At 35.7% G+C, this 25,722-nt stretch overlaps 1 protein-coding gene across 1 annotated transcript in view; it reads left to right on the forward strand.

The window, feature by feature from the left end:
* Positions 1-14,542: 14,542 nt before the first annotated feature.
* Positions 14,543-25,722, forward strand: part of LOC142332106 (NACHT and WD repeat domain-containing protein 2) — a 224,458-nt gene continuing 213,278 nt past the window's right edge. Inside the window, exons 1-2 of the mRNA XM_075378333.1 lie at positions 14,543-14,780; positions 24,914-25,042. Coding sequence (XP_075234448.1) covers positions 24,940-25,042 — 103 coding nt within the window. The 5' untranslated portion in view covers positions 14,543-14,780; positions 24,914-24,939. The remainder of the gene's footprint in view (positions 14,781-24,913; positions 25,043-25,722) is intronic.

Consider the following 25,722-nt stretch of genomic DNA (forward strand, 5'->3'; position numbering starts at 1 on the left):
CCAAAAGTACAGGAAAAGTCTGGGTCTACCGAAATGGAGGTGCAAGTCATTATTGAGAAAACACCAGACACAGACGATAATAAAACTGTATGCATAGAGCCTCCAAAAGCTCAGAGAGCAGCCGCGGCGAGAGCATCTATATCAGCGGGCCCAATCACAGCCTTAGAGATTGAATCCAGTTCATCAGCCGCCGAAAATGCATCGCTTGCGAATTTAGATTCAATTGCAACGATGCTAATTGAACCAACGAAGCTTTCATTGCCTGATGTAAGCCGGCGAACGTCATTGGCATCAGAAAGAGAAGAAGATGCCATGTCCGAGGCCTCAGACACATTCTCATCAGAAGTTAAGGCCATTCGAAGAATGGAAAAATGGTGCAAGAAAGGATGGCCGAAAGGAAAGCCTAGGCGGTAAACTTTGGATTCGGAAGTTGTATTAGAATTTGATATCGTAAACCTTTTTTTTTAAATTTTTTTTGAAGTGCGACGGAGCTAATGACCAAAGTAGTCGATAACCCGAAAAACATAAAAAAAAATAATAAAAAAAATAAAAATATTTTTAATCAGAGAGAGCAAAAAACTATGAAATTCGAACGAGTTACATTATCAAACGATTCTAACCTATCTCATTATTTTTTTTACCTACCACCCCCTAATCACCCCTTGATTAAAAGTTACGCATTGCGCATCCTCAGTGAGTGACTTGGCCACTAACCTCCCGAGACCCCGCAGGATCCAGCTGTATGCTGTGCCCTGCTCTGCCCTGCCCTGCGGGGGCCACTCGGTTGGTCGGGACTCGATTCTTTTTTGTGCTATGCCTCTAACCGGTGCTCTCCCGTGAAGATGGGCTCCAGCCGGTTCTCAGTCTTTTATTTTTCTCCCGACGCAAGGGGTCCCCAATCAGTCATCAAAGACGGTCCACCTCAGCGAGCCGCCTTCTCATGACCAGGGCTGCCCTTGTAAATCCTTACCAACAGAACTAAATTAAATTAAGCCCAGTCCCATTCCCTGGCGTCTCTTTCTTTATTTTTTATGATTCTAGTTACCTTCGTAACTACTACATCTCATTCAGACCTCTCCTTCATCATATACCCATCGTATTCTCAGGAATCAGATCACTCAATCCCAGTGCTTGTCTCACATGATCCCATTTGCAACACCGATAAACCCTGTGCTCAGTCAAATCCAGCTCGTTACAATATCGACATTTTGGACTTGCACGCCAGCCAAACCGGTTGAGGTAGGCCTCAAATTCATCATGCCCTGTTAGTAACTGTGAAAAATAGAAATCAACCTCCTCGTAACCCCTGTTAATCTACACACCAACTTGCGGAATGATCCTTCTGGTCCAGCTACCAGTTCTAGATGTCTCCCACATTGCTTACCATTCATCAATCATCTGTCTCCTATCTTTGATCCGCGACATCCCATCATAAACTCTCCGCAACATCTGGGCCCGCAAGTTTACAGGGGGTATACCTGTTATAATCTCAACGGCGTTTTTGGATACCGTCTTATAGCATGAAACAATACGAATTGTAGTTTTCTTTTTTCTTTTTAGCTTGATTAACTTGATTAACGACGCAGAACAACAGCCAAATTTCTCTTGCGAACTGGGGGAAAGTTAAATCACCATCACATTGGTAACGGGCGACCTGCTTAAAAGTACAAGTAGTTGGAGATCGTTTACGGAGGCGGTCTAAGAGCTCCAGATTCACAGAACATAAGGGGTCTGGTTCAGGACAGGCTGCGGCGCGAGTGCACAGATGCCTTGCAAGGGTTGGAATGATGCATAGAGCACAGAGAGGAGGTGGAATTGATGGCTGAGCAATTCGACTAAGCCATTAAGACTGGCTGCATAAGCGTTCTACGGCGGCACCGCAGCCAATGGACGGACCCTTATGCGGTGGCCAGTCCGCTGATCAGAGATTGCCTGGAGCCGTCATGACCGTCGCTTCCGGGGAGCCGTCTGTTAGACGCAGGCGGAAACCTGGGAAAAAGTGGTGGTCCTCTGACCTTAGCGTGCTGCACGTAAGAGTTACGTCCGCTAGGAATAGATACCAACGTCGCTCCCTAACGGGAATTATTATTGACGACGTACGCGCTGAGTGTCGGCAGATCTACTGGCGCGCCCGTAACGAGTATGTTCATGCCAGCAAGGAAGCCAAATTCAAGTTTTGGCTAGACTCCATGCGCGAGTTAGAGAGCAACCACTGGGAGCACGCGAAGCCATGTTACCGGTCAAATCCATTGCACGTGCTGTCCAATGTTCGATGCGGGTTTGGTGGCCGAGAACACACTTTAACATCTTTTGTGACTTACCAGGCGTTTCTGGATACTCTGTTTCCACATGCTCCGGAGGGTGAAGCAAACGTCGGCATCAGGGCGAGTGAGACACCATTCCCTGACATGCGAGCTGTGAATCGTGTAGATATATACCGAGTGGTTTCTCGAATGGCACTGAGAAAGGCACCAGGGATTGACCAACTTGACCCGGATATTCTCTATCGTCTGCTCCTGTCATAAGAGAGCCGCTTCGCAAGCTGTTCTTGGGGTAACTTACTTGGGGCTGCTTTCCGGCCTGCTGGAAGGTGGCTTTAGTGAGGGTGCTCGTAAAATCAGAAAAGGATTCTAGTGAGGTCGGTAGTTGTTATCGACTCATTAGCCTCTTGCCGATTATCGGTAAGTTGCTGGAAAGGCTAGTTGTGGAACGGCTCTGGGAAAATATCGATATGAACTGTTTTCTAAATCGACGCCAGTCATGAAAGCGGTTGGCACCTAGGATTGCTTCTTAAATGCTCTTGCCGAGGTGGAAAGCGCCGACTGTAAATATGTTTTGGTAATTTTTATTGACATAAAGGCAGTATTTCCTTCCTTGCGTTGGAGTTCTGTCCTGTATGAGTTGGAACGCCGCAATGTTCCTATAGCCCTACAGGCCGTAGTACGTGACTACTAGTAAAACCACACGGCTCTGTTTAAAGATGCGCACCTAGTTGTGGAAAAATTCGTGACCAGGGAAAGCTCGGAGGCTTCCGCCGTCTCAGTGATGCACAAACTTAGGAAGATAGCTTGGAAAGACTATGGGTTGTGGAGGTGTTAAATATACATGGTGTACCGAGGTGTCCTCCGATGCGACCTCTGATGCGGCGCCCGTTTGGGCGCATATGTTGGATATGAATAGAGCACTTGTTCAAAATTTAAGGAGTGCCCAGCGCAGAGCCTTAATTATATGCACTGGTGTTTTTAAAAACCTCCTATGAGGCTACCACCCTATTGGAAAGGTTGTCCCAATTGATTTAGTGGTGAAAGTTCGGGCAGCCATGTGGAGATTGCAAAGTGCTTGGGAGGCCGAAGTGTTTGGGATGCGGTTTTGAGCCGGGCTAGTACCGGAGCGGAACGGTGATCACAATGCACTGGATCTAAATTTTGTTCAGTTGCCTATCTTCCGCCTGCGGAAGAGGCTGCACAGCCTGGCGATGGATGCATGATAGCTGGAATGGCTCACCACGACTAAGGGAAGAAGATCCTTGTATAAATTTATACAACAGGTTCTGGGAGGGATGGTATGCCTCGAGCTCGTTTTTAAGGGCATCGGGTGCCCAGGTGTTCACCAATCACATTAATTTGAACCAATATCTGTATCAATTCCGCCTGGCAGCTGATGAGCTGTGCATCAGCGGAGAGGTCTGTCAAATGAACAGCTGATGTTTGACTGCCCTGCTTTTGGTTGGGGCCAAAGACCGGGCCACCCTGGAACTTAGACGTCAAGGGGAAAATTGGCCTCTCAGAAGCGGCGAGTCAATGTGGCGAGAGCCGCATTGTCGGACCGTGTTAGAGTTCCTTCATGGAATTGCTTTGTTCAACCGACATCAATAGTTTACCTAAGGAAAAAGACTCCTACCACACTGGTGTGGGAAGCTAAATTAGAGATATATATGGCTGACAACCAGCCAATTAAGGGTCCAAGCGCTTTAATTTCATGAACAGGTACTTGCTGGCATTCAGAAATCAAGGCGTGGCAGCGAATTGCATTCTAGACGAAATAAATTTTAGTTTATGGATGTCATATATATTTTTAGTAGTTGATGGGGTGTGCCTACTCATTTTAGCAAATATATGACAAATGAGTGGTTGGGACATGTAAGCCGGTGGTGTATGGCAACGCGCTTATTCCGCTCACACCGTTAGGTAAGCTCTAAGAGCTGTTTTGGATACTGGTCGCTAAACTGTTCGGGGTTCAGTTGCCGTTTGTGCACAGACATTAGGTCTTATGCTTTAGGGCGACTGAATGGGGTGGTGGAGGGAGCAAACCAATATATTCCAGCTATTTTTTATAATTTATTTTTTTAAGACAATCATTTATCACATCGTATTTCTCTTTCAAATTAATACCATAAGCAATAGATATCAAAGGATATTTTTACTGTTGTGTAGTAGAAACACTTTTAAACTATATTTGGACAAATCTATGAAAAGGTGCCAGTCCTCAGGTTTATGAACTTGTCCTAAGTGAAGCTCATCAATATTTGTGCAATAAAACACATTATTTTAATCAATAAAGTACTGAGAAAGTTCTTTTTGTTGGCTTCAAAAGCCCAAAATTTTTGTATTTTTTTGAAGTAAATTCCAACCTTGCAGTCTAGATCCTAACAGTTGAGGTTGATTTTTTGATAAATTTAAATCCCTAACCATTTAATTCACCTTGTGAAATAAGATGTAGCTTATTAGAACATAATTCAAAATCAAAACTATTGTTGTCTTCTTCAGTACTGCCTGATTCTTTATCGCTGCTTTCGAAACAAACATTCACAGGTGACTCAGGAACCGAAATAATTTCACTGTGAGGTACAGGCCTGATTGCAGATTGCAATGAAGGATATTTTACAGTATGTTAAGATTTTTCGAAATTTCAGACCAACATGTTAAACAACAATCAGTTAAATGATTCTTTGGTTCACGCCAAACCATAGGTACAGTAAGTGGCAAACCTTTTGCATACTTTTCAGCCATCCTCTTTAATATACAGAACAATTAGTGGATACTATATGAGGAGCCCACGTCTTATCCTGATCACTATTGTACACTGAAAGTACAAATGATATGCTTTTTTAATTAAAGGTGTAATGTTTTTTCTGTATGATTTTACGGTAAGCTCACCACATACATAATATAAGGCATCCACATCATTTACACAATTTTGAGTGATTATGATACTGAACTGTTAATAAACTTAAGACAGCCATAAGACTGAACAAAATTAATTCATTCCTAAATCCAGTGCTCAATACAAACAACACAGCTTTGTTTTCAGCTACATGTTTTGATCTGCACAGGCAATCTTGTCCATGAAGGCTTACACTTTAGTATTAGATATGATGTCATAATATGTGACTATGATATGATTTAATTGTTTGTCTAATATTGTTTATTTATAGCTTACAAATTATGTTAATAAAGTTAAACAATAAAACATTAACTAACAAAATACAATATAGGAGCTTAAAATGCTAACTATATGATAAAAAATTAAAAAACTTCTTTAATTAAAATTTAAAAATTTTTCAAAAATGATTGGTGATAGAAAGATTCTGAGTTCATATTAATTTTCAGCATAAAAAAACAGATTAAAATCATATATCGCATGTTAGGAAACAAAACTTTCGTTCATCAGTGTTATTATTTTCCAAAAAGGCTTCACGAACATCAACGGACAGGTTTAAAAATTGGCTAGATTGATATAAGTAATGATTTGAATTACAGAATAAATATTGGCTAAAGTTAAATTTTGAATAAAAACTGACATTTTTTCTTTTATATTGTCTGTTATGATTTAAAGTAAAACATTTGGCAAAAGTTTTAGATGAATTATTGTAGCGAATTACTTTCACATTGCTTCCTGTATTCACTTGTGCATTTGATGTAACTACGTTAAGGTTTTCTAGAAGTGTTATTCTCGTGTTGAGAGGTTCTATATTCTTTAAAGTTGGAAACCTTTGATTTGACAATTTCTCATTTCATAATCTTAAAGTGTTGTAATCCAATTCGGATGTTAGAAATTAGACTACGATAAATTCATATGTATTAACAGGAAGTTGCAGTGCTTCAAGTGAATTTACATGTGAGGATATTTTGTTAATAAAATTAGATAAGTATCTACAGATTATCTTTTGGTGGAGTCTGAACTTACGATTATGAGATGAAACTTATGATTAGCATTATGAGATGCGATTAAATATTTGTTGTCAAATCGTACCTTTAATAATTCTCGAAAATATAGTTTTCGTTAGTTATTGGCAGATCTTTAATAATGGCTAATGCTTCATCTTTTAACGAAGCATGCAAGTAATGTAGTTTTTGTAAATTTGTTAAATCAGTATTATTATGTATTAAGTCAATAAATATGGTTATAAAAATGCTGTCACTCTTAACATATTACCTCTAAATACAGGTTAAATACCTCTAAATACCTCTAAAATACCTCTAAATACTGGTTGTAATTGTGTTTGTTTAAATAATGTATTTGAATTAATTTCTTTATTAGATGATTTTTGATTATTACTATTAGTATAATTTATTAAATGTTGCATTTTGCGTTGTGAAAATCTTCTTGATTTGTAAAAAGATTTAAAGAACGCAAATTGCAAGTCAACTTAATTTGTAAGTCAATTCTATAATCTTGTGAGGGATCAAATTTATCAGTATAGTTGCAAATTCTCGTTGTAGAGGCTTTTACTGACTCTCTTTGTCTTTATGGAATTGGAAAAATTCCATAATTATATTAGATAACTCAAATTAATAATATGAATAAATTAACAATTAATATAATCCACCCTACCAGCACGTTGATATGTTCTCTAGATCTTTTGGCTTAGAAGCCATCATCAGGAGTTAAAATGAATGCATTAAAGTCAAAGTTTAAAACATCATAGTTAAAATTTAAAAACAGTCATGACTGTCTGTTCAATTGGAGTATACTAGTAGAACCGGGACAGTCATGACTTATTTTAGTCATGACCTAGATCTAGAGAACATACCAACGTGCTGATAAGTTGGATTATAATAATTGTTTATTTATTTATTTAAGATATCAGCGGTACCATGTTTGATAAATTAATAATATGAAATGTTAACAAAGTAAATTAAATGTGAAATGAATCAGTGATATTACACAAATGATGAAACAACCTAAATTAAATATAATAATAATAAATTAAGATGTTATGTGAGTTGTAGATCTAGATGCTGTGAGTCCCTTTATGCAGTAGATCATTGAATATGAAGATTTTTGAATGATGTTTTTTGAAATCGTAGATTTTATCCGCAGTTCTGATAGATTAAATGATGAATTCTCTAAAAATGTAGATTATATATATCCGTGGTCGGAGCACCAAAAAAAATGTTGAAATAATATCCGCCTTGGTGTGTTACCTTGGTCAGAGTAATTACTCTATGTATTTACTGCTGGTTCAAACAATAAATAAATATAGACATTATTAACATCAGTTCATTATTAGATTTAATCCTTTAATCTTTGAATGAATAATACAAGATTATGTATAAGTGTGTATAAATACTTTTAATGAACAAATAAAATGTATTATATGTGGTACATTGTTAAAGAATACAAATTATATTTTTTACGTTGACTCCATGAAGATTGATAGAAGGCTGGAAGAAGACTGACTGAATGTAGTGCGGAGCTGGCTTATGTATTGTGTACGGTGCCGCTGAATCGTCAGGAGCCAAGTGCATCCGAAAGGAGCTGTGTGAACTGTATGGAACCGAGTGCAGCCGACATGAGTCGAGTGTAAACTGAGAAAGACCTTTAAATTTTAAAGTCCTTAAATAAATTTTTAATAACATGCACTGAGTCTGAACAACGTCAGTGTAAATGTGTATTTTATTATTTATTATGTCAGAATGTGTTTTGTTTTTCTTTCAGTAAATTAATGCATTTTTAAAATATTTTCTTTTCGATTTGCACGCGCCCTTCATTTAGTGTTGTCATCCCCCCTAGGGAGGCGCACGCCCCAAGCTTTACAAAACTGCAATATGTGAAAGATGTGTAACTCATACCTCACAGTGAAACACATAATAAAGGAGTGCACATTGTATAGAGATTTCAGAATGATTTATAATGATTTCAAACCTAGGATTTTTCGTACCATAACATTAATCGATGGTACATATTATTTTAAATCACGTGAATATTTTTATACTACACTTTTTATAAAGATCATCTGCCAATCGTAAAAGAAGTTTGTAGATAATCTCTTATACAATTCCTCTGGTTTATAGCGAAATAATAATATTCATATATTCTTTACCATCTTAACATAAAAAATCCTGTAATTTATTAACTGAACACTATAGTCAGTGGATGTTCCTCTAAAATACACACACAAACGTAGTTGATATAGTTTAAATAAATTCAGTAGGTGTAAAATTTTCAAGAACCGTTAATAAAACAGAAAAAAGTAAATAAATAAATGTTTTTTTTTTTAGATGATCTTTTAAGAGTTTTTTAAGCGCTTGGCAAAGCCCATTCCCAAATTTCAGTTGTGCAGACCTTCTGTTTATTAAATAATCTCACGTTTCAAATACCACTGCTAACTGAAAGAGGAAGTTAGCAGAAAATTTCTAGTAATTAAATTCGTGTATGAATATCGTGTATAATATTGGTGTAGTTTGCTATCTATGCAAGAATTTGGTCCTCCGGTCCTCATGAAATTAAAAATTTTTAATCTACGCAACTTTTCCGCAATTGAGAATTAAGAAAGCTCAGTTGAGCATAATATAGTAGTAGATTGCTGAACTGGATTGAGCTTATTGCTACCTATGACCGCGACGTCTTGTTGGGGTACACTACCCCCTCCACTATAAACTTAGTAGTATCAACACTACTTCAGACACCTCAGATAGAATTATTGCGAATTACCACAAACACTTTACTAAAAAGATTCTAGATAGCTATCGAAATTAATCTCTTGTATACGGATTTTATAGAGAATCTTTAGAGATCAAATCTTATTTTAAATAAAAGGAAGTAACAGAAATTGAATAACGCATACTCGTAGTAAATTTAAAATTAAAAAAGCAGTATTGTGATCTTAACATTTGTATCTCAATTAAAAATAACTTATTCGGTCGTTTACAATAGCAGTGGTATGTGGCTGCTGGTCTCTGGGTAGGGGTCCTAACGGGACGTTGCCAATGTCACATGGTCAGGGACACAGGCGGGCCGGAAACAAAGTAGAACACTAACACACAAGTACTAGTAACACACACTAAAACAGGAGCACTATTAAACACAATCTTCCACTTTCACTTCTCAAGAGAGACTCTCCGTTATTATTACAAAGTAATGTTATATATTTCAAAAAATCGACAAAATCCTTTTCCATCTACAACATGTCTCAATTCCAATCCGCCTGTTTTCTCTTTCCTTCCATATCACAGGTAAAATGCATGCTATAATCCTATTTCCAGTCTGCCGAGATGTTCTACCGGATGAATTGGGCTAATGTTTCTTTATTTTGCTCGGAATGGCTCACAGATATGTGTATCAAGCATCAACAGACTTTCAAAGAAATTTTTCTTTGTTTGAGTAATAACCTCAAAAAGTTTCTCAATTGAGTAATAAATTAGGATTTTTTCAGGCATTCTCAGTGGAGACCCTAGTTTGGGATTCGATGACACTTGATGACATATCTGAGGATCATTCTAAGAAGAATTAAAAATTATCAGCATGATTCATTCAGTAGAATGGCCAGATAGATTGGAAATAGGTTTTTAGTCAAATCTTTTTAATATACGAAAGATAGCAAAAACAATATATTTCAGGATATGAAATCCTGAAAGTTGTAAATATCATAAATAATAATGTAGTAATTCATCACAAGTAATGTATTTATTATAAAATTAGTTAACTAGGAAGGGAAGAATTATAAAAACCTTTTCCTAGATTTTAAACAATTTTTGTGATATATTTAAGATAACAGGGATGACAGGGCTGAAGATCAAACTCCAAGTAAAATCGAAAAAGTGTTATAAAGTTTTAGAAGAATTAAACAAAAAAAAAAATGGTTGTAGTATTGATCGCATTAAAAAACTTGGTTTTGAATTCAAATTATTGATGATGAAATTAGTATGATCAAGAAAGTTCAGTTTATCACTAAAATGAATACCTAAATCAATTGCTGAGATTTTCTGTTCTAGCTTTCCATCACAAACAGAGCAATCATATAATCAACTGATTTTGTCCTAGTGAAACTAACAACAAAACACTTTGATACAAAAATTTAATATATTCTCCTTGCTCAATCTTATCACTACCTAAATACTACTTTGCAGCTGGTCAGAGTCAAAAAGAGATAAATTTAAAAAAAACAAAATCTTTAAGTTATCCATAAGCATTAATATTGATAACGCTTAAGGTTAATTCCAGTGTCATTATAAATGCTGAAAATAATGGGATACAAATTTATCATTTGAGAAAAACTGGAGTTAACCTCAAATCTATCAGAAATAAATCGACTATATTTACATTAAACTTGTCAAAATATATCACTTTCATTGGTCTAAAAAACATGTTTATTCTGTTATATGCATTTAATAAGGTTTGTGATAGTATTTTTTGCTCTGATATGAAATCCGGAAACCAAAATTTAATAGAAGGCAGGATTTTGTAGAAAGACGGATTCTAAGAAGATCTAATTGCATAAGGGATTATAGCCTATAGTATGCTATTATCTTATCTAATATCCAATTTTCTTTAGTTTTTTCCTGCATTCAGCCTCTTTAATATCCTTTTTCAATTTTCAGCAGTAATCAGCAGACATATTTAGTATCCATTTTCCCTGGTTGAGTGTTTCCATCATTGATACATCCTGGTGAAAGTGCTCATCACTTACATCACAAAGGTTAGGTGGAAAAGCATCCAAATGTGAATGCAACATATGTATTTTTATAAACATTTTGCATCCCATTTTTTTATAGTTTTCAATAAGTTCACTCACCAGTTATACAAAGTTTTCAGCCATGCTTTTGCTCAGGAATGATTTGACAATATAATTTTGAAATGTTACTAATGCTGATATCTTAGATTCATTCAAACTCCTCTCAAAGTCCGAACTTTTTATTAGATTATGTTTCTATGGACCAAGAAATTATTACTTTGATTTTTTTCTCACTGAACCTAATAAAATGTCTTTAGTCCTAATAAAGTTTTGCCTTCAGTCCTAACAAAATGCTTTTGAAAAAATATTTTTGTTACATTCAAACTGTATTGCAACTAATTTTTATATGGTTAAAAAGCTTCTATGCATTTCTAAATTCTCTAAAATTATTAAATTAAAAAATGAACTATTTCACCACTTAAGGCATAACACTAGCACGTTTTATAAGATCAGAAGAGGTAGGAATTATTACTTTGTAGTGTTACTCAAAACGCATTTTTTAATTTTGACTGTAGTGTTATTCGAAAACCATTTTGTATCAGATGACGTTTTATAACCTTCATCTCAATGCAATTTTTTATTTAAGCCATTCTAAATCAAATTTCTTTTACTTAGGCCAGATTTTTTTTATTTCAGGCTTCCTGAAATAATGAGAACGTTGCCTTTTTTCGTACGGGCTTACACTTATTCAACTTACACTTATTTAGACTTAAAATTTATGTACAAATTACAGATTTTACTAAATGTTATACTGTTGATATATAAAATTAAATTTCCACTGAGTTTTTAGTCTTAATAAAAATCTGATGTGGGTCACATGACTTTCTTGTACGCCTATTATAAATTACACACACACATTTTTAAAATGAAAAGTACATAAAATTTTATTTCATTAATAACTTGTGATATTTTTCAAAAAGTCCAAAATCAAATTTATTTTTGGATTTTGGGCTTTTTTGGACACTTTTGGTTCATCGATTGCAATCAAAAAGGGAGGTGCATAACTAGATGTAACAACAGTTCTAAATCCAAAATTTCAACATCTTACGGCTAATCGTTTTTGGGTTATGCGAGGTACATACGTATGTACGTACGTACATACATACTTGCAGACGTCACACCGAAACTAGTTAAAATCGATTCAGGGATGGTCAAAATGAATATTTCCGTTGAAATCTGAAAACCGAAATTTTTCACAATCACAATACTTTCTTTAATTCGTAAAAATAAGTAATAAAAAGAACGAAACACGGTAATTAATTTTTCATAGAAGCGAAAAGTAATTTTTCGTTCCACTTCCAGTCAGTAATTTTTCCAGTCAGACGGTGACGTGATATACAAGAAAAAGAAGATATTCAGCTTTAGAAAACCGAAGAACGTTGTATCAAAATAAAATTTTTATCCAATGCAAAATCAACCTGTGGATTTTCCTATTATTCAAAATGTTGAATGCTGGTGATGCAATTAATCGATATGGAGAAGTGAAATAGGGAGGGATTAGAAAAAGGTGAGTGGTTGAAGGCAACCGATTGCTTTAAATAAAATAATATTGTCTATTTACTTGTGAGTTAATAATTATGAAATGTTCAGTTCTTGCGAAAATGAATTTGAGAAGCGAAAGAAGTCAAGTACTGGTTGGGAAAAATAATTGAAGAAGGTGTGTGATAATCATTCATTGAGAACCCTATTAAAAAAGATACACTGTTGAAGTAGATGAATCGTGTTTCTTGTGCAGGAAACGTACCTTAGGGAAATATTTTCCCTTAGATATTCACAACAATTGACTTTTTAGGAGGTCGTGTTCCACGAAATCAAAGAAACGTTCTGTATGCTGTACCTGAAAATAGTGTAACACCAGTGTGTGTCAAAAAAAAAACAAAAAAATACTACTTTCTGTCACGGAAAGGATACCGCCGCCTGAATAATGCTGAGAATATGCAGTTTCACTGTTAAAAAAAATTTATAAAATTTGTAAATTCTACTGTAAATATTTTACCATGCCACGTGTGCTCGAGGTCAAACGATACAACCGATATAGACCAGCGCAAAAGGACGCAATGATTCGTATTTTGCGAGTTCATATAGCTACAGAGGCGGTATCGGGAAACCGATCTATTCCATAAAACGTTGAAAGATGAATTCTGGCTTCACAAAGACAAAAGGGGGAGTTCCCGGTAAAACAAAATATGTTTTATAGTTTAGAATTCTAGATTAAAATTAACTTTTTATTCAAAACGGCGTAGGCGGGGATATTCATAAAACTCAAAGCATAATTTTTTGAGCTAGTAACTTTAAGATTGTTTGTAATTTGAATGACATAATGAATATGAAAGCGGAAGGGTATTTAAAGAGAAACATAAAATATAATTTTAAAATCGATGATCGTCAAGATAATAAACTAATCCTACAATGAATCCAACGTAGACCTTTTGATGCATTAATTCATTTATCTACAAAAACTATTTTTACCAACAATTCAGCCTTCATTATTCTACAGAACTGTTGTATCTGCGAAGGGAAATCTTTTTACCGATTCGTTTTGTGGTTTTCTATTCAACGTAAAAGATAACTATAAAAAACCACAAATAAAGTTCAATCAAAAACAAAAGTTAACTCACTAAAAACTGCTTTATAGTTACTTACTTCACAGTTAACTATTCAAAACTGAAATGATCCTGAAATTTCCAAAAATAGGAACTCTGGATTTGTGAGTAGAATCTAACCATATTTATCATTAAAGATAAAGATCATGCCAGATTTTTATTATCATTTTTAAACAAAAACTTATTAGTAAGTCTTTTCGGTTTCATAAACATAGTCGGGTAGTATTTTAAATTGCTTGGTAGGCCTTGGTGCAATATATACAACGTGGATGGAAATACACATTGTTGGTAAATAAAGAAATTCGAACGGAACTTGATCCGAATAAACTTTCGTTATTTCAAACTTATATTTTCTAAACCTCTAATCAAACCACGATAGTACTCTCATTTTAGTTAAATTTTTATTTTATTACATATTTGTAACATATCGAACATAACCACAGTAATTAACTACTGTAATTATATATACAGAAATTAAAATTAGGATGAGGCTAATGAAATCGATATAATTGAATTTTTAAAGTACAGAAGCAAATATATTCCTTTAAAGAATAGCAGCAAAAAATGCATTTTTTTTGTGAAAGTATTAAATATATTGCTATTACAACTCTCATCAATTAAATAGCATTTCACATTGCTTTAAAGTAATAATTAACTTATTTAATAACAAAGAACAAAACAGCTACAACTGGAAAATTAAATTCAAAGTCGTCGTAAGCATTGGACCATACCTATTTACTTAGATGCTGATTAGAATTAAAAGTGCATGATGGTTAGAAGTTGTATTTTCAAGGGGTTCGGGACATCGTCTCTTAACGGAGCGTTAAATGTGTCGCGGACGAGGTGTACGACGGTTGCATGTCGAACCTGACCTAGTTATGTTTATCAATAGGTGGCGGCGAGGAAGACCTAGCTCCGATGAGTACAGCTGCGGCCCACGCCAATTCTAGTAGCAGTATTGTCGGTGCAACCATGTGAGCAGTACGACTACGTCTCTACAGTTTACGTTGCTTCAACGTAGTACAACGCCGATTTCAACCGGTATGATAAACCGTAATGACCATTAATGAGAGCTGGAATAATTCATTTACGAAAATTTTATTTATTATTTATTTAATAAAATTAGAAGTGTAAGTACACACAGTAGAAAATGAATTTCAAGTAATAGTGCAAAAAAAAATGCGTAAGTTTATCAGTTGTTTCATCATATCTTGTAACTGGTAAATAAAAAATTAAAAGCTTATTATATTATTTTAATTGATAATGAAATCTGAGTTATTCGATCATTTAGGTTTATAGTCTGACAATTTGTAAAAATTCTATTCTTGCATACGCTGAGTGGTAGAAAAATGTGGGTTTCTGTGAATTGTTCATTCACGGAATATTACCTTTTATCGAATATTAAAAGTTATTTATTATTTGTTTATTTTAATAAAGAAATAATTTAAATCTTATTAAATTGTTGAAAAAACGAATGAACGTAAATGAAAAATTGGTTCGGACAGCTAAAAAAAAATATATATATATGTATATATATATATATATATATATATATATGTATATATATATATGTATATATATATATATATATATATATATATATGTATATATATATAAACAAAACTTATTTTTAGAGAGATCAGGTTTTAGAAAAAAATAATCATTGTTATTGTTATAAATTAAAATCATTGTTATAAATGAAGTAAGATAATTAGAATACAAAATTGGAGTAAAAAGTTATCTTAGAGTTAATAAAAAAAATTAAGTAATTGTAATAAAAGATTAAAATGTAATAAAACTGATACTATACCCGCATTCCGAAGAGTCTTACCTCATACTCGGCACTAGAAGATACCGATAAATAGTATAAAAAAACTAAAACCTAAAATTAATAAAAGAAAAAAACAGCTATAATAATAATAATAATAATAATAATAATAATAAACTAAAATAAATAAATTTAAAAAAATATTTACCAAACACTATAAACAATATTTCTGCGGTGTTTATAAAATAAAAAAAAAAAAAAACAACTGTTAACTGAAAGCTATAATGTAGTTTTAGACAATCCCAGTCTAAGGCGGAAAGATCAGAGTATAAACCCCTCACACTTCATATCAGATTACCCACCACGACCTAATAATACACCTCCTTATAAGGTTTACATTAAAATTACAGAATTTATCTGAAGTAAGACAGAAATTCTATGAACCTTCAACAAATTCAAAATTCAAAAATTTTCGTTTTCAGTCGGTTTTATGAAACGGATTTATATTTTTGAGTTTATTCTCTACTTCTTTTATTTGCATATCATGTGTTTTTGCAGTAAATAAGCAATAAGGATAGTTATTCAGAATTTTTTTTCCTTTAGATTGTTCCTCTCTGCTTGCAAGTATGCAACGCGAAAGAATTACAGCAACTTTTAATAATAAGTTTGGTGAGATATTGCAGACAATTAAAATAATATGTAAAAAGCTGAAATTTCAGCATACTTACTGAAAGAAGAGTAGTCTAATATTCATAATAAACATACTTAAACTTCCCAAAATTTACATGCGAAATTCATTCTAAAAGCCGTCCAAAATTCCTATTTCCGGACTAACCACCGTTTATTTGATTGATTTAGTAAATTTTTTTTATAACCACGTTAATGTTAGTTTATATACTTATTATTATTATTACTTTAATGAAAAAAAAAAAAAAATAGTGTACAGATAATATTTGAATTTACAGAAAAAAGTCATTCAACAGATCATTGTTAGGTAGCAAATAATAGGAATGGATATTCTAATCGATGTTAGCTGGATAGGTATTACAGAATCAAAATTTATAAAATTATTGTTAAAATTTGTATAATTTGTACTGCATTTATTGCAAGAAATACTAATTCAAATAAACATATTAATATTATAATATTATTAATAATTATATTAGCATAATCTTTATTATTACAGTAATACAATTTATTGTTTTGGTAATTTTAATCCTACTAATAGTAGGTTTAAGTTTATTAAATTACGTCAACAATAATATTGTTGAAAATTTTAATGAAAAATTAAAATAGTGATCAAAGAAATGTTAAAAGAAAAATAAAACATTTGTTCAGAGATTATCAGTTATTTTCAATATATATATATATATATATATATATATATATATATATATATATATATATATATAATTAGACAATATGTGTTGCCAATTATTGGATAAAAATAGTTAATACACAGATAAAATGAAGTACATAAATTGAAGGAAATTTGTATTTCAAAACGGAGGCAGTAATAATTGAATGCTGAAAGTTTTAGGTTATTAAATACTATTTGGGTACGGTATTACTTCTAGAATTTTGCTCTATTTTTTATTATAAGATTCTGAACTAGTTGGATTAAGACATAATGTAAACGGTTTGGTTTTAAAAATTCCCAAATCGGCTTTTTAAATAAACATTAGGTTTATTAATTATTTGGCTGTAGAAGTGTAAAAATTTCTATTAACTTTCTGAAAGTTTTACTGTAATCCCTCGGGTGACATTTATCAGGCGGTTAACCCGGTGAGATGTCTGTTACTCATATAGGAGTAAAGTAGCGGAAAAGTATTTATTGAGCTCATGAGTAGGCACTCTATGCTGTGAAGGACCTTTTTTCGTTTCCTATGACAATTCCTATTAGTGAAATTGAGTATGATTTCCATAAAGATATAATTTATTTGAATTCGGTCTATCCCATGAAATATTTTCACATTCTATACTTTGGGAAACGGTTCGAGGTATTTTTCTTCCAAATCATTTCATGTTCAAAGCGGAGTTATCATACATATAACCTTTCAAAAGGTTCTACAGAAGGTTAAATTTTTGAGAATATTTTGTTGATGAGTTCGGTAGGTATTTTGGATGACAAACAGGCGGATTGATGAATCATGTTTGTACGATAACTGTTTCTCAATTGAACTTAAGAGTTATTCAAGTAACATATTTATGTCACGAAAAAAATTGGATTCCTGCTCTGACTACAATGTCTACTCGTCTTAATTTATTGTAGAAAAACACACAAATTTGCGTACAGTTTTCTTTTCTTATCTGCGAAAATGTGAATGTAATACTAATACAGTAGCTGTAATACAAGTATAATGAATCTAGAAATAACCATTTCCATCAAACGATATTTTTATTTAATGCACACTATAGTAAAAAGTTAAAGAATTTTGATTATGTAAGAACTTTTAGGACAAAGAAATTCCTTAAAATATAAGTCGCTGCGTTAGCAAACTTTATTCACATTATTTAAAAAAAAATTTTTCTGATGAAAAAATAAAAAATCAAGTAATACCTTTGATCAACTTTGTCACCCTGAATCTATGTAGGTAAACAAAAAAAAGAGAAGGACAATTATTTTTCATTTTACAAAGGTATCTTTGTAAAAATTCAAGAATTTAAAAAAATACGTTACTCCGATAGAAATAAAACCAATATTCTTAGTTAATATTTAGTTACAATAATTCGAAAAGGCCCAAATTACTTTCAAGGATATGAGCAAGAAAAGGGAGAGAAATAAATATTTTATTAAAACCATGAATCTATATGGAAATCATTACCGAAATTCACGTACTAGTTTTACCCCCGAGTTGTAGCTGTGTGGCGAGGCATTGCTTTAATTGAACACGAACGTCAAAAAGAAATTTATGTTCAACGTAGGTGTTTTAAATGCCGCTTAGACAAACAAGAATACTTTTAAGAAATCAGAATGAAAATGCCGATGAGACAAACAAGAATACCGTTAAGAAATCAGAATGAAAATGCCGATGAGACAAACAAGAATACCTTTAAGAAATCAGAATGAACAAAATACAGATGCACGAAATGTTAAAAGAATGTGTAAAAAGGATTAAGTTTTAAGAATTAAAGCGGATACAACACATACTCAGAAGTTATATAAGTCCTAATTAATTCAAAATAAAATTCTATGTTGGTACGTTTTTGAAACGTCAACATAGCAGAAATATTAAGATCCTTGGGGTGCATATTTTATGTAGTTAAAAATGGTTGGCACTCTTGGCAGGGAAGAGTATGGCAGGGAATATGTAAACCCTTTATATACTATTTTAATTGGATTTACATATGATTTTACATATTATATCACATACTATTTTCCATTCTTCCGTTTATTTTAAGCTACTGACAACATAAGTAGAATATGTATTTATTCTGCTTTTATTTATCCTATTCTGCTTTATATCCTTTTATTTTAGTGTTTTTAGAATAAAAAAAAAGAAGAAAATGTGGGAAACTGTGAGCCTGAACGTCCTCAACCTTAATCTTTTTCAAATTGAAGTATGTTATATAATTAATAAAAATACAAGTTTCAAAAGTCGGAAGAATGAAATTACCTCATTACTCTTCCTCAGAATCTGTAATGGTCTAGCGTTATTATCAGCTGTTTTGGGCAACTTCATCATATAGTCAGGATAGAGTGAAGCAAGACTGGACCATAAATAATGTACTCGGGTCTTGTAGTCCCTGTATTTTCTTTTGAAAAAGAAGTCTGCGAGATTCCCGTGCGAGTAGTGCTTACAATTTCCTACCGAGGAACGTTTGAATGCACTTCTCGTCACGCACGCTCGATTGTCTGTGAATGAGCTCCCGTGTCCAGATGTATGAAATTATAATTGTGGTTGATCACTAAATGTTGGTAGCCCTCGTGTTGGAAACAATTATATGTCTTACAGCAATCGCTAACAATTATTGTATCGGAGAGAATATACTTTTGTATGATAGGCAATAAGGAGGCGTGTGTGATAGCTGGTGTAGCTATCACACTTTATTCTATTGTTGAAAGTAAGAATTATTAAAGTTGATTTGGGAAAAAAGATCTGAAACAGTAATTTGGATTTACAGGGTGTATAAAAAAAAATATCGGTACTTATCGGTTATACGGGACCCCTACTGAAATCCAATTATTTGCGTATATAAAAATAAAATAACCTATACGTATAACTTATTGTATATAATTTTTATTTTCAACGTTAATCAGACGAGGTTAGCGAGCAAAGCGAGCGTAGGATATGTTTGATTAGATTATGTTGATTTCGTGTAATGACGTATCGCACACTATATCAATATAACCTAACCAAACATAACCTACGCTCGCTTCGTCTAATTAAAGTTAAATATACAAATTATATATATATATATATATATATATTTAGTGTTTTTCGTTATGAGAGCAAAAACAAATATTAATTTGAACTAATTTAATATTAACTTTAGTTTTCAATTTAATAGAAATAAATACATAATAATGTTTTATTTTTTTTTGCGGGAGGAGGTGGAAATGCATTTATGCACGGAGTGTCGGGTTCCCACTGATAGTATTATCCAGTCTCCATCAGCAAACTACCTACTAAAACCACCCCCCTTTCTATCAGGACTCGACCCGGAACCGTTTAACATATTACTTCCCGCCGAGTCTTCCTATACCAGTCTGAGAAAGCCGCTACCTAATTTTCGGAACTATTCAAGTCCCCTTCTTGGTCCTGAGAATGCTGCCGATTACGGAGCATCATCGCAACCATTTTGTGGGGGCTCACTGCTCCGAGATTTGCCTCTAGTGTCCCTCGATCTGCCAGCCACCGAGCACATTTGAAAAAGGTGTGCTCGGCGTCGTCCCATACACCGGGGTAATAGTGGCAATCAGGGTACGGCACTTTCCCAATGACATGGAGGTAAACGCGGAAGTAGCCGTGACCCGTTAAAAACTGGGTCATTTAGTATTCCACCTCTCCATGCCGCCGTTCCGTCCACGGTCTGACCAGAGGGATAAGCCTTGCGGTTCATCGTCCTCTGGTCACGTGGTCCCAGGTTTCTTGCCATGCGATAGACAACCAGTACTGAAAGCTCGGAAACCGTTCGATACGCGGAAGCGACTCTCAAGGCCGCGGTGCGTTGCTCCTGTACGAGCCGCTTCCGATTTCTTTCGAATCTTAATGTCTGCGCCAACACTTCCACCCCGTATAACAGGACGGAATGCACCGTGGACATCTGCAATCGCCGTCTGCTGGCCTTCGCCGAAGCTGCTCAGCAAAGCCGAGTTTCCAGTCAATCATCATACCTAGGTACTTTGCGGCCGGCTTGGTCTTGACAACCTCAACCCCGACTCCCAGGGAGAGAAGGGTGTCGATACGCTTCTTCGTTGGAACCAAGATCTTCGTTTTGCTGAAATCTAGAGAAAATTTCTGGTCCCTTGGATGCGTTTCCGGAGACTTCTGTGGTCTTTTGGTTTACTGGAAGTGTTTTTGGCTTTCGGTAGCGTGTGTACCTACAGTTAGTTTCAAGGCGTACTGATAGCACACTGCGGCTGCTGTTAAGCATAAATTGTAGACTTGTTATTTGCTGTTCTCTTGCCATGTATAAGGCACAGCTTTCTGCGACGCGTACCCTCCTCACCGCGGCGAAGAGGTTGCAACGACTTCTGGACGTAAGCCCCTGCAACGAGTAAGGGAAATACTTCCTGCTAGTCCTACTTGCGTTCTTTTCAAACGAGGGCCGTAATCCGTGGTTATTTTATAACTGATCCAGAAGCGGCTAAGAGGTACAAGGAGAGACAGAAGAATATGTCACGTCTTCAGCTGCCCGTGCTCGCTGCGAGCAGTCGTCACGAAAGTGGGCTTGCACAAAATTTCAGTAGGAGGAAGACAGTGAGAGTCTCGATCCATGCGTAGGGAGGACAGGGAAGCTTCGACCATGGAAGGATTCCAGGAAGTAGCGAGTAAGCCCACGAGCCAGTGCCTTCGACTTCCTCTGAGGATGAGGTATTGGAGATGGAGTTAGGGACACCCACCATCACCCACCATGACTGCGTTAAATCTAACGCAGTCATTGAGGCATTCAAAAAAGCGAAGGACAGACATGGCAGTTCTGCCCCGCTGGTTAAAGTAGCTAACAGTGAGAATAAATGTTCCAAAGGACCTTAAGTCTAGTCTGTTCGGGAGCTGAATATAACCTCTGGTCCCCCACTTCAGCTCTAACTTTGAGCACCACTTGGATTTCCAGCTAGTTGATCGCAACCAACATTTACTTATTTGCTCCTTAATAAGTGTGCACTTCAATTCAACAAATCGCCGTGCTTAATTTTGTAAATCGTATCCGGGAGAGTGAAAATCACGCTCCCGAACAAGACCCCTATTGATACTTGAACTACTCTAACCGAGGCTCAGTGTCAAGCAAGACTATCTCCGGCCAATCAAACTATCGGGCGGACCTTAGCTATCCGGGTAACTAACACTAAGTAAACCTGCCAGTCCAAGATGCGAGGAGAAGTAAGCTAGTCAAATAAAATTGATAAATACAGTAGCAGAAACTGCTTAGAAAGAGTTCTCTACTAGGTTTCCTTTACCTACTGAAACAGCATTTCAGTGAAGACCGAAGCAACTCAAACTAAGGAGATTTCCCCAATCCATCCCCAGTGCAAAAGCGTCCCAGCAAGCAGGAATAGAAACACGCAGAAAATGCCCAGAGTTCATCACCTAACTCGTGCCAAAGTAGCGATTTGGCAAATCGCAATAGATCTAATAGGCCTTCTGTATCGAGGAATGGGAAAATCGTCACACATGTGAAAAGACCACAAAAACCGGATGACCTGGTAGATCGCTCTACCAGTAAAGAGCGCTACAAAAAGCAACCCCGAGACTCACAACAATCGTTCACCTAACTCTGTACACAGACATCAAGCATCAATGAAAAGTCCTACCGTCCCAGAGAATTTAAATAGAATTTTACCGCTCGTAAATAACAGCCAGATTTCCTTACTGTTGACCGAATGTCTTCACTCTTTGCGCAACCTTTTACAGTTGACGTAGGATGGAGAGCCTCAGATTTCTGCGATAATCTTAACGCTTGTGACCCTCCTCGCCACAATGAGCGCAGACTGACGCTTGCTTACAGAACTAACTTGGCCCTGTGGCCAAAACGACAGCACTTAAAGCACCTTTGTAAATCAATGTACCCCTGACTCAACAGGACGTGAGATCGAGAAACAACCTATCCTAGACACAAACCTTTTGAAGAGACCAGCACCAAGTTCAAATACACCGTGATAACTTTGGGAATCTCACTTCCCAATCTTGAAGAGTAGGCTACACTCTTTGTTAAACGCGGCCTCATCTAACTCATTCAAAACCAGTATCAGACCCATGCTGGTCTCTTTAATTTCCCTAATCTTGAGTTTTTTCCGGTTACTACAAAAAGCAACCTGGAAATCCTCCTTGAGTTGTCTACTAGTTTTAGTAGACCCCTCAGCCTTATTTACAAATAACACATCGGACTGCTTCGAGGTTTGACTAGCCTCGCGCTTGCTCCGTACAACGTCAGTGTAACGGTTCGGCTGTTTGGGAGAAGGCGTCGGAACCTGAACTACCTTGACCTCCGTGGGCTTAGAGGCCAACTTTTCAAAACCGTCTACAAAAGCAGAGAGAACTCGCCTAATATGCCGTACACGTGGCAATATTCTGCTCCGCGCCCCTGCACTGACGCTGCGGGGACTCTCAACAAAATCCAGAAGATTGTCTACAATTTGTTGCGCTGCAGCCAAAATCGCGTCAGAACTGCCAGGTCTGCCCTGTGTCGCCTTGAATTCTTGACCAACGGGTTGCCTCTCACTTTCCGGATGGGTGTCCCTTCATCCATGTTCGAGCCTTTGCCCTCTGAGTTCGAGGAGAACGGGGGAAATTTCCGATTTCCTCTTCTGCTCAGGCCTAACATGGCCAGAGTTACCCTAGCCTCACTACCATGGGATTTCGACATGCTAATCTTCCTCTTCCTCTTCCTAGTCTTCCTCTTCTAATTAAATTTGAGCAAGCCAACAAATGTGATTACTGTTAGCAGCAAGCTACAGACAGCTGGATATTCCCCAGTCACTTTTTGAACAGCCTTCTATATTCCCCTGTCACTTTTTGTATCCTTTAGCCGCTTCTGGATCGGTTATAAGAGTACAACCACGGATTACTGCCATTGTTCTAAAGGACACTGAGTCTGAGGGTACTGAATCCTCTAGACGCATCTGAGGAGAGGTTCCTATATCCCAACCTCGTAGGGGGAAGAGACCCACCTTGTGACGTTAACGGTCGCCGGACCAGATGACCCCTCAGAACTCCGTTCCGAGCACTGAGGGTCTTTACCGGAGGTCGTCTTTAGACCCTCTAACTGATTACAGCTCAGTCATCAGCCAGGTTTCGGTCGGGTTGCCTCCGATGTAATTATCTCCGCAGACACTCGCATCAGTAAAATACATATCAAATTTCGCCTTCACGTAGGCCTCAAACGGACATCTTCACACCCAACCTAACATGATTCCCTCAAATTAACTGACCGAAACCGCCGAAGCGCAAACCCCGCGCATAGTCCAAATTTGACAGCACTGTTCGTGCCTGTGAATGCCTCAGAAAACGAACGAGTTTAAAATTAAATCAGTGCTACACTCATACCAATCAAAATTATTTCTTACGCAACATAGAAATTCAGATCTACACCCAAACAAGTCGACCGATTTACGTCACCTAACAAGAGGAACGATTTCTCTCCAGACATGGTGCCTGGAGAGAAACTGTGTGATATACCGATGGGGGAGACCCATCCAATCGCACCTAAATCTGACACTATAGGAAATAGACCATGCATGTAGCGACCTGTGGGGGATTCATCCTATCTGACCTGCGAAGACGCAAGGCCCCGCTCTTCAATCTCCTGCTTTTGTTCTGACGTCAAAAGGTTATTTAACTTGGAAGTGTAGCGTTCCTTACGCTCATTAGCAAAGATATCCATTGGTTTGATTCCGGATAAAATGATAGGTGATGATAGTTGAGGGAAAGAGCAAAAGGATTTCTCCCGTTTGGTTTTTGTATTGAGATGTATTCAACGTTTGTATGCAATTGGTAATTCTACAAAATGTGTAGTCTGTTTTGTTCATAATACCTGCAGATAGCTCATGTCCTAAAATGGGGGATTTAACTGAAAGCTAGAAAGCGAATATGTACACTTCAATATATAATAAAGTCCTTTACCTTGAAGGAATTTTATGAATATTTTTATATAATAGTGAAATCGTTAAAAGATTTCATGTAATCCGCCTGCTTTGTGTCTAGGTCGAACATATTCTTTTGCCGGATGATTTACATTTTAGTAAAAATTACGATATATTAAGGAAATGGTTACCCTGTGATTGGGCAAGACCAATTGCTGAATTGCGTGCGATTAACCGTACTGAATATTTGGAGGTAAATTAATCTGAAATAAAATATATTATTAAATTGTAGATCAGACATTATGTTTGTAGTAACAGATTATTTTCTTATTTCTTTACAGGTAGAGAATAATATCAAACAGCAGCTATGGATGACCGAACAATTGATTTAATTTTTACGGGTTCCCTGGAAAGTTTACCTCCTGTCAGTTCGAAGATTGTTCGTATTTTTACGAGTTCAACATTTACTGGTAATATCTTAACAATTCGTATTTTTTAGTGTTAAATTACATTTATTAAATATTAGATGAAACTTCACAGAATTTAGTAAACATAATTTTTTAATGAAACTTTACAAATTCTTTTTTAATACGAAATTTCAGTTGCAGATAAAGTCTAAATAACACGGTCTTATATCCCATTAAATTAATGTCATTATTTTTCACTTTTCATTCACTTAAAGAAATTTTGCAACGGCGTTTATTAAAATGGGTGAAATGTAACTTCTGATATTTGACTTGTCTGGCATTTCTCCCACCACCATTCCATTCGGTCGTCATAAAGAATAAGATAGAGTGTCCGTGCCACAAATGGCTACTGTGCCTCAAAACGGTTTAGCAACCAATATCCTAATTAGCTCCTAGAGCTTACCTAACTGCGTGAGCGAAATAATTGTGGTGCCCTACACCACTCGCTTGAGTGTCCCACCCCTCACTCGTCATGTATTACGAAAATTGATAGGCGCATCCCATCTTCATACTAAAATATGACAATATTTTAGTATTGACGGAAAATTTATTCCGTCAAGGATAGCAATTTGCTGTCACGCCTAGGTCGCTGAATTCCAGCAAGTACCTGTCCACCATATTATAGCGCTTGGAACTATATTTCACCGATGGCCAGCCATTTCTCTAGGGTAGCTTCCTACAGA

Source organism: Lycorma delicatula, chromosome 1 (assembly GCF_047948215.1).
Source record: "Lycorma delicatula isolate Av1 chromosome 1, ASM4794821v1, whole genome shotgun sequence".
NCBI lineage: Eukaryota > Metazoa > Arthropoda > Insecta > Hemiptera > Fulgoridae > Lycorma > Lycorma delicatula.